The sequence below is a fragment of the Candoia aspera genome, chromosome 1 (assembly GCF_035149785.1).
Source record: "Candoia aspera isolate rCanAsp1 chromosome 1, rCanAsp1.hap2, whole genome shotgun sequence".
NCBI lineage: Eukaryota > Metazoa > Chordata > Lepidosauria > Squamata > Boidae > Candoia > Candoia aspera.
The window spans coordinates 140,738,301-140,752,134 of record NC_086153.1 but is presented as its reverse complement, the minus strand read 5'-3'; the positions used below and the strand labels follow the sequence as shown (position 1 = coordinate 140,752,134).

At 40.5% G+C, this 13,834-nt stretch overlaps 1 protein-coding gene across 1 annotated transcript in view; it reads right to left on the bottom strand.

Moving 5' to 3' along the window:
* GREB1 (growth regulating estrogen receptor binding 1) overlaps positions 1 to 13,834 on the bottom strand; it is a 66,827-nt gene that overhangs the window by 18,852 nt on the left and 34,141 nt on the right. Inside the window, 5 exon segments of the mRNA XM_063314607.1 lie at positions 2,654 to 3,207; positions 5,887 to 5,976; positions 7,511 to 7,713; positions 10,846 to 10,961; positions 12,795 to 13,134. Coding sequence (XP_063170677.1) covers positions 2,654 to 3,207; positions 5,887 to 5,976; positions 7,511 to 7,713; positions 10,846 to 10,961; positions 12,795 to 13,134 — 1,303 coding nt within the window.

Below are 13,834 nucleotides of genomic sequence, written 5' to 3'. Positions count from 1 at the left end.
AAAAAATATTACAGGGAAAGTAATCAAGAACAGTTTAGAGAAATAACAGCATCAGAAGGATACCAGAAGCCAACTGGGTGCCTTGGGCCAGTCCCTCTCTCTCACCCCAACTCACCTCACAGGGGTGTTGTTGTGGGGAAAAGAGGAGGAAGAAGGAGTGTTAGGTATGTTCCTGCCTTGAGTTATTTATAAAGATAATAAAGGCAGGATAATATATACATTAAAAAAAACATTTTAAAATGTATAAGCAAAACAGCAAAAAAAATATAAGAAAATAGAAATAGGGGGAAAAAAAGAAAATTCTAACAGAATATAGCATTCAATGATTTGTTTTATATGAAACTGGTTTTGACATGGAAATCATATATTAAATTATATCAGGGTTTCTCAACCAGGTTTCCATGGAACCCTAAGGTTCCATGAGAGGTCACTAGGGGTTCCCTGGGAGATCACAATTAATTTAAAGAATTATTTCAAATTTGGGCAACTTCACATTAAAGAAGTAAGTTTCATTCTTTATTTTCCATTTAAGAACACCGTTAATGCATATATACAGGCCTACCCATGAAACGAATATAATTTTGTAACTTCTGGCCTATATTTGAGCCTGAATGAACATGGGTTCCCCAAGGCCTAAAAAATATTTCAAGGGTTCCTCCAAGGTCAAAAGGTTGAGAAATGCTGAATTATATGATGCATAAGATGAACTGGGGTTATAATTTATATGTCAAAATATAGGGTTATCCTGCCAATCTAGAGAAATCTATGCTTATTTGAAATGACCCCTATATAACTAGGTATCCCAAATGATGGTTACTATATGAGATGGCATTGTTGGAGTAGGAAGAGGATTAGGCTAATTCACAGAGTATAGTTTGTGAATGGAATTTTCCTATTCAGTTGTTTATTCATTCAGTCGCTTTCGACTCTTCGTGACTTCATGGACCAGCCCACGCCAGTGCTTCCTGTCGGTCATCGCCACCCCCAGCTCCCCCAGGGATGAGTTGGTCACCTCTAGAATATCATCTATCCATCTTGCCCTGGGTCGGCCCCTCTTTCTTTTGCCCTCCACTCTCCCTAGCATCAGCATCTTCTCCAGGGTGTCCTGTCTGCTCATTATGTGGCCAAAGTATTTCAGTTTTGCCTTTAATATCATTCCCTCAAGTGAGCAGTCTGGCTTTATTTCCTGGAGGATGGATTGGTTTGATCTTCTTGCAGTCCAAGGCACTCTCAGAATTTTCCTCCAACACCACAGTTCCAAAGCATCTATCTTCCTTCTCTCAGCCTTCCTTATGGTCCAGCTCTCGCAGCCATATGTTACTACTGGGAACACCATTGCTTTAACTGTGCGGACCTTTGTTGTCAGTGTGATGTTTCTGCTCTTAACTATTTTATTGAGATTTGTCATTGCTCTTCTCCCAAGGATTAAGCGTCTTCTGATTTCCTGACTGCAGTCAGCATCTGCAGTAATCTTTGCACCTAGAAATACGAAGTCTTTCACTGCCTCTACATTTTTTCCCTCTATTTGCCAGTTATCAATCAAGCTGGTTGCCATAATCTTGGTTTTTTTGAGGTTTAGCTGCAAGCCAGCTTTTGCACTTTCTTCTTTCACCTTCATCATAAGGCTCCTCAGTTCCTCTTCGCTTTCAGCCATCAAAGTGGTATCATCTGCATATCTGAGACTGATGATGTTTCCTCCAGCGATTTTAACTCCAGCCTTGGATTCATCAAGCCCAGCACGTCGCATGATGTGTTCTGCCTACAAGTTGAATAGGTAGGGTGAGAGTATACAGCCCTGCCGTACTCCTTTCCCAATCTTAAACCAGTCCGTTGTTCCGTGGTCTATTCTTACCGTTGCTACTTGGTCTTTATACAGAATATTCCAATTCAGATGGACCCCTAAATACTAGATCCATGCAATAATTGAAAGGATAATTGCCAATAGTAGACACAGTTATTGATTTCCCTGGTTCATTCTTTGGCATCAGCAGATAATGCTGGAGACCCTGTCTGAAAGCTTAGGGATGCTGTTGTCTGTCCCTGAAGATCAGTCTCCTCTAATATGCTGTCTGTCAGATGTACTGGAATTACAATTCCCAGAATTCCAAGCCAGCATGGCCAGACACAAATGATGGCTAGTCTCAACCCAACTCGTTCGGGAAAGCAGACTGATAGAAGCATCAAGGTCGGGAAAGAAGAGTGATGGAAGCTCCCAGGTACTAGCATAACTAGAATGTAAAATAGAAGACTGCTCTACAGGAGGAGAGTCAGCTCAAATATGGAAATCAACTCCACATTAAGACTAAAACTACTTTTATTAATACTGGCTATAGTAACAGAATCTTGCAAGTCCTCCCTTTCTTATACTCATGGTAATTACAGCAGTGTCTGTCTAAGACATTTATGTATATCTTCTTCATTGTTAGGATTTAAACAGTGTTTCCTCCCTTATTGCTTAGGTAACGGATCTCCCCTCTCTCCGTCAAGGCCATCCTCCTTGATTATGCCCATAATAAATAGGGTGATGATAATAATGATGGTAATCATGTTAGCTTTATACTGTAAGGCAATTCTTGCTTTCATTTTTTAAAGGGTGAAGAGGAAATGATAAACACAGCTAATTAGGAATAATTACTCTGGTCTTTTTACATACCTGGGGTGGCCCATTCAGCAGCAGCCTCCTTGGGTGAAAAGCATCCATCCTCCCTTCATTCCTATTGTTGTAGTCCATGTGGATTGGCTTGGGAACTGTCCACTGGCGATAATAGAGGGACTGCTCTGTGCAGGTCATCATTTTATTCATGAGAGGGCGAAAAGAACTTGCCCACATTACTGAATGATAAGGCAAGAGGGAGGAGGACTTGGGAAGACCTGTGCTGTCTGCAGAGGTCACAATGTCATACATCAGTTTGGGAAGGTATACTATGGGAGGTTGCTGGGAAACCTTGGTCATGGAACACTGAGAGCCCTGCAGAGGCAAGGAAGCATGGGTAGGGGCAGAAGAGGCCAAGGAAGATGAGAAAGGAGAGGGTGATGATGAAGAGATAGAAGCCTGAGCAGCTTTTGTGGTCTGTTTGGACTCTTTGTCCACTTTTGGTCTTGGCTTTTCAGCGTTGTTCACACTCTCTTCATTACTGCTGCTTAGCATCTGATGGGGTGATCTTTTTCCTACCTCCCCTGCAGATGCTTCACTGCAAAATGGTGTGCCTGTGAACAAAATCTATATTTTAGCAGTGAAATGTCCAATGATTAGTGGCAGCTCCAGACTTTCATAACGCTTCCTCCCACACACACATAAGAATGTCACCACAGATCATTCCTGGACTACAATAAATTAAGCAGAAATAGACATGCAAGGCTGTGAGTTTGAAATGACCATGTTAATGCAGTGGGAGGTGAGCATGAATTTAGCTGTATCAGTTTGCTTGAAATATATTTAAACGCCAGCTTATCACATGCCCAGAAACAACTCTTAAACTTGATTGAGTTTGTGCAGTAATGAATAACACTTGTTTCATGTGAGCAGAAAACACCAATTGCCTCAGCACAAACTTAACATGCAACTCTTGTTCCACAACCCACAAACCGTGTCCCTAAAATTGTAGTGCAAATCAGTCCTGAAAAAACCCAAATGTGAATGAATCAGTTATGTCTTACATAACTAAGAGGCAAGGGATATATAAAAGAGCTATGGTTTATTTTAAACTCCTAATAGGAAGCTGTTGATGAACAAAGATGAAGGGCCACCTCCAGATCTTTCTTATAAAAAAAGTATTTGTGTATTAGGATGATTAATCTGTGTGCTATCACTTTTGAAATGTGACACAAATGTTTCTTTTCCCATGAGTATATGGGTTGGGAAGCTGGGCAAGCATTATGACTTCCTAATCCAAGTTCTTCTGACCAAATTTGTATTTCCACTGCACCTCCCAAATGACAACATATTTGTTTCTAATCGAAGTGAAAATCTGTACCTCAGGGTTGAACTGTGGAGTCCTTGGTGCTCTCCGAGCCTTGTTGTTTTCTTGCAAACATTTCATTGCCAGGCTAGGCAACATCTTCAGTGCAAACAGGGAGTGGGCCTTGCTCTCTGTTATATGCTGTCAAGTTTGTGTTGGTGGAGGTGTTGCTCTCTCCTTGGGAGTTCCTTAATTGGGCTGTTATTTGCTGCTGGGTTGATTGACTGAGTTAATAGTTCCTTGATTAGGGTGTATTGTGCTGTTTGATTGTTCATCTGGTGTTACTCCTAGTGTTAATCTTTGCATATGGGGGGGTTGATTGCTGGCAAGGAGGTGTTCTGGTCTTTTGGCTTTTCTATTGTCTCTTTCGAATGGTATGTAAATGTTGTTTACCTCTATGTGTCTGTTGATGGCTGCTTGGTCTGAATGCCAGGCTTCCAGGAGTTCTCTGGCGTTTTTGGATTTGGCTTGGTTTAGGATGCTCAGAGTTTCCCAGTTGAAACTATGGTTGAGTCTGTCCATGTGTTGTGAGATTAAGGAGTTTTCATCGTGTCTTCTGACTGCTAGTTGGTGTTTGTGGATGTGCTCTGCTAGTTTTTCGCCTGTCTGTCCTACATAGTGGCTGTTACAGTCTTTGCACTGTATGTTGTAAATAACTCCTGTTTTTTCTTCTTGGGCTACTGGGTCTTTTGGGTTACTTAAGATATTTTGAAGGCACTCAGACAAAACAGCCATCAACAGACACATAGAGGTAAACGATATTTACACACCATTCAAAAGAGACAATAGAAAAGCCAAAAGACCAGAACACCTCCTTGCCAGCAATCAACTCCCCCATATGCAAAGATTAACACTAGGAGTAACACCAGATGAACAATCAAACAGCACAATACACCATAATCAAGAAACTATTAACTCAGTCAGCCAACCCAGCAGCAAACAACAGCCCAATCAAAGAACTCCCAAGGAGAGAGCAACACCTCCACCAACACAAACTGGACAGTATATAAACAGAGAGCAAGGCCCACTCCCTGTTCGCACTGAAGATGTTGCCTAGCCTGGCAATGAAACATCTGCAATAAAACAAGGCTCAGAGAGCACCAAGGACTCCACACACTTGTTTCTCTGTGTGATGCTTATCTCTATTCCAGAAAAGATGAATATATTTATTATGGCAATGAATACTATTGCAACACTTTTAAGGATGACAGTCAAAATTTAAATTCCTTTGACACATATTATTATCAGACAAGATTTCTACTTTACATAGTAGACTGAAACACTGCTGTATAATAACATGTAAAAAAACCTATATGGTAACATAAGTTACTACATTTTCTCACTTCTAACAGCATATAACAACATTTTCTAACAATAACTGACTAGTAGCTGGTAAAGAGGGGAACTCCAAGATAAAAAGATAAACGAATCCATCAAGAATATGCACTAAGCTTCTGTCTATGTACATCCTTAGGGGTCCATGCCCAAATGTACTTCCAAATTACAAATGACTAATTCGAACAAACTGAATTGCAGAAACTCTACTCTTAACAGCACTGGTTGAAAGAATTTTCCTAACAGCAATTTTAAAAACATACCTAATCCTATAAATACAGGTTTAAAAGTTTAGATGGACTGTTTTGCTCCTTTCCCCCTGAACAGCAGCAGCATGGATTAAAACATGAATTAAAACTCTAGAGCGGTGTTTGTCAACCTCAGGAACTTTAAGATGCTGGACTTCAACTCCCAGAATTCCCAAGCCACCTGGCTGGGGAATTCTGGGAACTGAAGTCCATGCATCACAAAGTTGCTGAGGCTGAGGAACACTGCACTAAAGGACAGAAGGGATATAAATGGTTTCAAGAAATAGAACAAATTTTCAACATTCGAAGAAAACACTGAAAGATGCTGAACTGGGAAGTCTTACTTGACGCTTTCGAAGAGACAGAGGAATCGGCAGAATCACGGGAGCCAGATCTCTCCCTTTTCACAGGGCTTCTTTTTTCTGAAGCTGAGCCTGCTCCATATTTGAAGGAAAATTCTTATTTAACATTTTCCTGGGCATGATCTGATCTAACTTAAAATGCAAAGTGGGTAAAGAAATGGAAGCTTATTTTGCTATCAGTGTTCCCCTCAGGAGTGTGAGTCCCACATAATAAATAATAAATACATGATAAAATGACAGGTATTATATTTTTATAGTTTCTGATCAATCGGTGTAAGCCATGGGCCATCCTATTTCCTTATATATATTTTAAACTCTGAAATTGATACGATAAGGCATGATTCTGAAAAAGAACCTCAACCCTGTACCCCCTTGTCACTTCCTTCCCCAGACAGGACCTGCTTGTCTTTCCCTTTGGGTTACCTACTGCAGCACCCGCATCCATCCCATGATGGCATGGTGTTCTAATTTGAAGCAGAACAGTTCCGTTGCTTTAATTTGGAACAGTGCCCATCACAGGTTTTAATGCTTCCTGACCAACTTCTTCCTCCCCCAGAAAAGCAAAAAAAGCATAGGAATATGTATTTGGAATGCCATGAACTGGGGGAGGGGCACAGATTTGTGGCAAGGAAAAGTGCTATGAACATTTTTGTCATGTATTTAGATCCCATTCTTCCTCCCAAAGAGTCCCAGAAGTATATTACAATATAAAAAATGTTTAAAAGAAAAAAAAATGTCTGAAACATATTAACATTACATTGATTTGAAGGAACCTCTGCCCTTGTCAGCTCTTGATCCTACTCACAGGAAGCATGATTATTGAATGAAAATGGGGGTTCTGGCCATATCATATGGGCTTATTGGGGAAGGGATGAGAAGTCCAAACCAGCACCAAATCAAGAGAAAGGAATTAGCTAGCACTTAAAACACTGGCTGGGCTCACGTATCTCATTAAGCCATAGTATGCCTAATGATGGCTTATTGAGTAAATAACGTTTGGCTGGGTTCACCCAATGTACCAAACCATAAAACATGGTTTAGAAAGCATTATGGTGGGGATTACATGCTACAAGAAACAATAATGTGGTTTCTTTGATTTGGCCTAGTGTGTTGTTTGAATTCAGCTGCTGAATGGAAGGATCTTTTCAGGTCCCATAATACTATCCAAGCAATACTTGGATAGTATTGCTATCCAGTTCTCACCAGCACAGGAAACTTTTGGGTCCATCTTTCCCAACCTAGTAATCTCCAGAAGAATGAACCCAGGATCATGTTTATTATTAGCACAGTGTGACAGTAACTTCAGTTAGCAGATATACTTATTTAGTCAAACTTACAGGCTACCTCACTTGACAAAAAGAATAGCTATGCCCCCTATGGCTGATCCTGCACCTTCTCACAGCCTCCTGTCTTCAGGTGCAATACACTCTATTTTTTTGTTGTGAGATGGTTTTGAGTTGTGAGGTGGCCATCTTGTTCTTTGCCCAAGGCAGCAGCATCTCTTGGGCAGACCCCCAATTCTCACTAGGGATTGTACTCAATACATCAGAAGGCCATGGGTGGGGAAGGCTGGTTTAATGCTGTGGTCCAAAGGATGTTCCTTTACCTTCCGTTACTATTTCTTCATCTTCATTATCAGTACTGCTCAGCTTTTCTGGGTCACTCTCCAGGACATCATTTGTGGCTCCTACTTTTTCTACTGTACTTTCAGAATTGACAAAATAGGCTGCCAAGCCAAGCTCTTGCTCCAAGGCTGTTCTCACCAGGCAAGAGGAGTTTATCAACCGTAGGTCACAGTATCTCAAGGATCTTGGAGAGGCAGAGGGAAAAAGAACGAACAAATCAAACATTCCAGTAATATTAACTGAAGAAATGCCATTTACCACCCTACTCCTACCCCTTCTATTTTTTGTCTACAAGGTGCATTAATGGAGAATTGCATTTCAACTAACTGCATTTCAACTACTTTGTGGGTGTTGTGATTAACATGCACTGCAAACTAGTAAGACAAACAGTGTGTATGGAACAGTATTATATGTGGCTCTCAGTTTACAACCAGTGCTATGAACTGCATAAATGCTTTCAAACACTGAGTCAGGACTGTGTGCTTACTGCTCATTATTTACTTAGACAGTGGAAGTTAGATTTCTTCCTTTTCTGCTCATGAAATAGAGTTGACGGGAATTTAGACTTCCTCCTCTATCTGTTCAATGCAGCAACTAAGTGCCTGCAGCAATTCACACTGACTTGTATGCACAGATCTCCTATACTAGTGTTCTCCCACACTGCTGGATTCAGGGGATCATCCAACATCACTTCTTGGACCATTCAAGTTGCATATCTGTAGATGTTTCTTTTCTACAATTTGTAACAGACCAAGGAAAAAAGAAACAGAGTATGTCTCAATTGTGATTATCCATGTGGTTAAAATAATGTCAAGCTGGAGAAGATGCTGTGAAACAGGAAATGGATGGAAAAACCCAAATGTAACTTCTAGCAGGCATGATATGTGAATATCACACTCTTGTTTCTAGCCCCTACTCTCTTTGTACATCAAGAGGTTAATCAGGCGAGATTTTGTGTTGATGGCAGGTTATGATAGAGTCATTAGCGTGAAAGGTGAAAGGTCCCCTGTGTAAGCACCGAGTCATGTCTGACCCTTTGGGGGGGACGCCGCTTTCGCAACATTTTTTTGGCAAACTATAGCGGGGTGGTTTGCCATTTGCCATTGCCTTCCCCAGTCGTCACCTTCCCCAGCAAGCTGGGTACTCATTTTACCGACCTCGGAAGGATGGCAGGCTAAGTCTACCTGAGCCGGCTACCCAAGAGAGAATCCAGCTTCCGCTGGGATTGAACCCGGGTCATGGGAAGAGTTTCAGTTGCAACACTGCCACCTACCACTCTGCGCCACACGAGGCATAGAGTCATTGGTACAATCTGTTTAATGTGAGTAAAATGAAAACTTAATTGCTTGGATGTGTCTATTAAGCTTACATTGTTTTGATGTGAAATAATAAAGGGTATAATGTCCCCATCCCCCAATTCAGTCCTAGTAGAAGAAAGTACAACATAGCTTCAAATGTGGGGCCTGTGACAATTTTTAAAAAATTTTTCCTTCAGGGTATTCCAGCTAGAATGATCCACGCTCAACACTTCTGCACATAGGTTGTCAAAAACGATCAAGCATGTTTAGCAAATAATAAAAAGTAAGTAACAGGAAGGGTGCTAATTCAAGAGCTTAGGCAATCAAAAAAGATGCCACCACCCTATTTTTACTCAGATGCTAGCCTAACATTTATTTATTAGAGAGAATATTTGTAACATAAAATCAAAAATAAAACTGAGATAATAGAACAACTAAAAGCAACTAAAAGCAATTTCAATAATTAATCAACGATTAGAAATGTAAAAGATGTGCAGTAATATCAACAAAGAGGTCAGTTCCCCTGAAGTCAACAGGGAGTGCAATCCAGACAGCCCCAGAAAAGACAAAACCTCAAGTGGATGAGAGAAACCTGCATCAACAGCAGGCGAATCTGAAATAATCTCAGTGAGCAGGTGGGATCATAAAGAAAAAGGTATTCTTTCAAGAATGTTATGCCCAAACTGTGTAGTAGCTTAAAGGTAATAATCAGAACTTTGTTTTTTGCTCAGAAACTAATTGATAGCCAGTGCAATGCTTTTAGCGCAGGTGTACATCATATGGCCTCTTTGCATTCTCTCTGAAAGCCACCTAGTTGCTGAGTTCTACAGAAATCACTGCAGGACAAACCAGGTCAGTAGTAACCCCCCTCCCTCAATCTGAGACCACATGGGGCCTTGGATCCACTCTTCAGTTATTTTGATTGATGCAGACTTGTCATAAGCCAGTTCTGGAACAGTGGCTCGGCAGAGGTTATTTTCTGTGATCTAGGAGAACTTTGGCACATGTATGCTGTAAAACAGAGTAACAGCATATTATACCTCAGCTTTATCCTCCAGCACTCTGTTTCTCAACCCTGGCAACATTTAAGATGTGTGGACTTCAACTCCCAGAATTCCTCAGCCAGCATGCTGGTTGGGGAATTCTGGGAGTTGAAGTCCACACATCTTAAAGTTGCCAGGGTTGAGAAACACTGTCTAGACTTACGCATTGCCTTTCCTAGATACAGTATATGGTATACAAGCGGGGCTTAACCTGTGCCAAAATTCAGCCTGGGATATATAATCAAGACCAGCTCTCAAATGTGAAAGTTAACGAACAGGAAGGTATTCCTGACCCAATGTACAGTGCAACTCTTTTGCTGGTAGATAATAATAGGGAATTCTCATATTCATTTCTAGATAATACCAGGTTCTAGAAAGAAAGGTAGTTCCCAACATTTTTTTTCCTAATAGGGATATGCAATATTTGGCCCAAAACAGGAAAGGTGGTTCAGATCCAGCATGAGCCTACTTGCTGTACCTATTAGAGATTGCATAGAGCACGCACACCCACATCAGATCCAAAACACCAACCCGGTTCAGATCCCTATTTTCTAGGAACATTCCTCCTTCCAATGATCCTTCAGAGGGCTCCTGGAAATTTTTGATGCCATCAAGTAGGATATTCTGCTGAGTTATTTGACTGAACAGAGGTACTATACTTCAATCCTTCTGCTCCTATTGGTCAGTGGGCTACATTCTTGTGCCACTGAATATGCTGAACAAAACCAACAAAGCAAATAAGGTTTTGGGCCTTGACTTCCCAAGAATTAAATATAAAACACTGAAATGGTTTAGTGAAACTCTAAAGTTCACATCCAGCACTTAGAATACAAGCATGAGCTGTTGAAAAAGGGTTGCAAAGTGCAGTAATTTTCATACTACTATTAAGAAAACAAGAAAAGATTGTTGACACAAATTACTAGGCTTTATTTCATGTTTTTTGTCTGTTTGTTTGTTTTGAGTAACACTCATTACCTTGGGAGGGATTCTCCTTGAGGATCCATTCCACTGAAAATCAAAATGCAAGGCAGACCCTCCAGTTCCAAATATGTCTGGGGCCTCCAATCAGCATCTTCAATTTTCTGCCAGTTCTGTCAGTCATATTTAAAACAACCAATTAGAACATACCCAGCCAATCAAGAGGGGAAAAAAGTGTTGAACTGGGATGGACGGCAAATCTCTACTCCAGATCTCAGCTCAACTGAGGGCATGTAGAGTATTCTTGTCATGCTCCTGTCATTCAGCTTTGGCCTTCATTTATAATACAGTAAAGAGCAGAGTGTAAAGTGGTGGCCTAATTTAAGCAGTTGTTGAGGTCATCTGGTACATGGACTTGTTGCTGTTGTTATTATTTTATCCCGCCTTGTATGTATGTCAAGGCGGCAAACATACGTAATATTCCTGCCTCTTATTTTCCCCACAACAGCAACCCCATGAGGTGGGTTGGGCTGAGAGAGAGCAACTGGCCCAAGGTTACCCAGTGGCTTTCATGCCTAAGGCGTCACTACAACCCACCATCTCCTGGTTTCTAGCCCAGCACCTTCACCACCACATCATCCAGCTTCAAATCTGCCTGCAGTCAGCCTAAGAGCTCAGGGGAAGCTTGGCCAGGGAGTTAGCAGAAATACAACCTAACTTACAAAGCTGTTGTAAATAAAATGATGGGAAGGAATGCACATAACAGAAAATTCTGTGTGTCTCATCCTTGAAAAATGCTAGGTACAATTTGTAATTCTAGAACAGTTAAATATTGATTAAGGTCAGTTTTGTTTAATAATCTGCTGTTTAACCAATTGATAACTGGATGCTTTATCTGAATCAATTTGCATGTTATCAAAATCTCAACGTGATTATCCTTTCTTTTTTAAAACATGGATAGACTGATGATAAAACTTACAATTTATGTTTTAAAAGCCCCCATTAAACTTCACATCTAACCAAACCAAAACATCCTAAAAAATAAAAACATAGTGTTGTGTTATTTGGTCTAGTGGTTAAGGTGCTGGGCTAGAAACCAGGAGACTGAGAGTTCTAGTCCCGTCTTAGGCATGAAAGCTGGCTGGGTGACCTTGGGCCAGTCACTCTCTCTCAGCCCAAATCACATCACAGCGTTGTCGTTGTGGGGAAAATAGGAGGAGGAAGGAGTAGTAGGTATGTTCGCTGCCTTGAGTTATTTGTAAAAATAATAAAGGTGGGATAAAAATAAATAAATAAATAAATATCTCCATCATTATTTCTGTGCTTCTTAAATAGTTCAGAATGATTTACCTTAAAAGTTACAGCAATTAATTTGAATATTGTAAAATAAAATGGATTTAAATCCTCATAAAACTCACAAACCATTTAAATTACCAACAAATTATTAAAAGCTGGGCTGAAAAGATGTGTCTTTAAGGTTCTGTTGAAGGCCTTTAAAGATGGTAAGCCTTACTTTTTAACTTTAACTCAAATTAGTAAAATTTGCACTGATTAAATAATTTTATTGGCGAAAGCCTGTCATTCAAATTAAAATGAATGGAATTTTCTCTCAAGTAAAAAGGAGATTTTGCATTATTGACATCAGTAGCAAAAGGCCAAAGCACTGGCAAATCTATTTTTGGTGGCAAAATAAAGACATAGGCCTCAAATATCTTTAATACGCCTAGAAAAAGAATGAAAGGGGAGAAAGTCCTACCCCCTATCTTGTACAGCTGTCGTTTTAAAACCACCCAGTCACTTGCAGTTATCACCCATCACAATTTTTTTTAAAGAAGGTGCTCTACTGGTTCCCAAAAAGTTGCCCTTGCCCACTTAATGAACACAACCACTGTAGTGAATGCAATGTCTTAGCCACAATTAATCTTAAATATTTTTTTTCCTGCAAACTGCAATAACCAAATGTCAGCTGCCCAGGCTACTGCAGCTGCGATTTTATCACAAGGTACCTTGAGTTGTTCCACAAAGTGCTTCCCTATGTTGATTCCAGAGTTGGGGTTCCCCAAGATGATTTCAAAATGGCCTTCCAAAGCCAGCCTTTCCCTCACATGGTTGAGGCGTTCATAAGCCACAGCTGCCAATGGCATGCAAGGGATCCTTAAGACGACCATCAGCCCATGTCCACTGGGACACTGCCGGGAAGAATTGATGAGGTTCTGGGTGATCTCTAGAGTTTCAACAGTTGTGTAATTTTTCATCTGGGATAAGCCACATATTGCCATCATGGCTGCAGAGTAGTGCTGGACAAGAACAAACGTCCTTATCACTGCACTATGCAGCCGAGGAAACCTGAAATGAAACAAAAAGCAGGATGAGCTTATAAAAATCCTTTAGATCATACTGAATGTTCTCCCTAAATATCCCCAATGGGTACACAGCAGATGTTTCAGTGAGGAAACGGTTTTTAAGAATTAATTATTTATTTTAAATACTTACATATTGCCATGTATTAAGAGCACTGTACAACAACGAAATACCCTCAAGTCCAACAGTGTTGTTGTTATGGCCCTTTGAGTCTGTCTTAACTCCTGGTGACTACATGGACAGATCTATGTATTTTTCTTGGCAACTTTTTCAGAAGTGGTTTGTCAGTACCTTCTTCTGGGATATTTTTCAATTCCCGGTCTAGGGAAAAGGGTGATTAGACCAAAGTCGCCCAGCTGGCTGCCAAGCCTAAGGAGAACTAGAAATCAGGTCTCCCCAAGCCTTTAACACTACACCAAACTGGTTCTCTTAAGTCCAACAAAAAATACAGTAAAACATGTGAAATAATGGCTGATTAATATATGTTTGTGTGTGTGAGAAAGAGAGAATTATCAACACACAACACACAAACACACAGAGTTGCTCAGAATGGCCAGGACGAACAGGATTGGGAACTTTCTTTGAAATGGCACTCTATGTTTACAATACATTGTACCACCACCACCACCACTATATAATTCAAGAGTTCACCTATGATTTAGCTGCACTGTGGGAATCTTTCTTT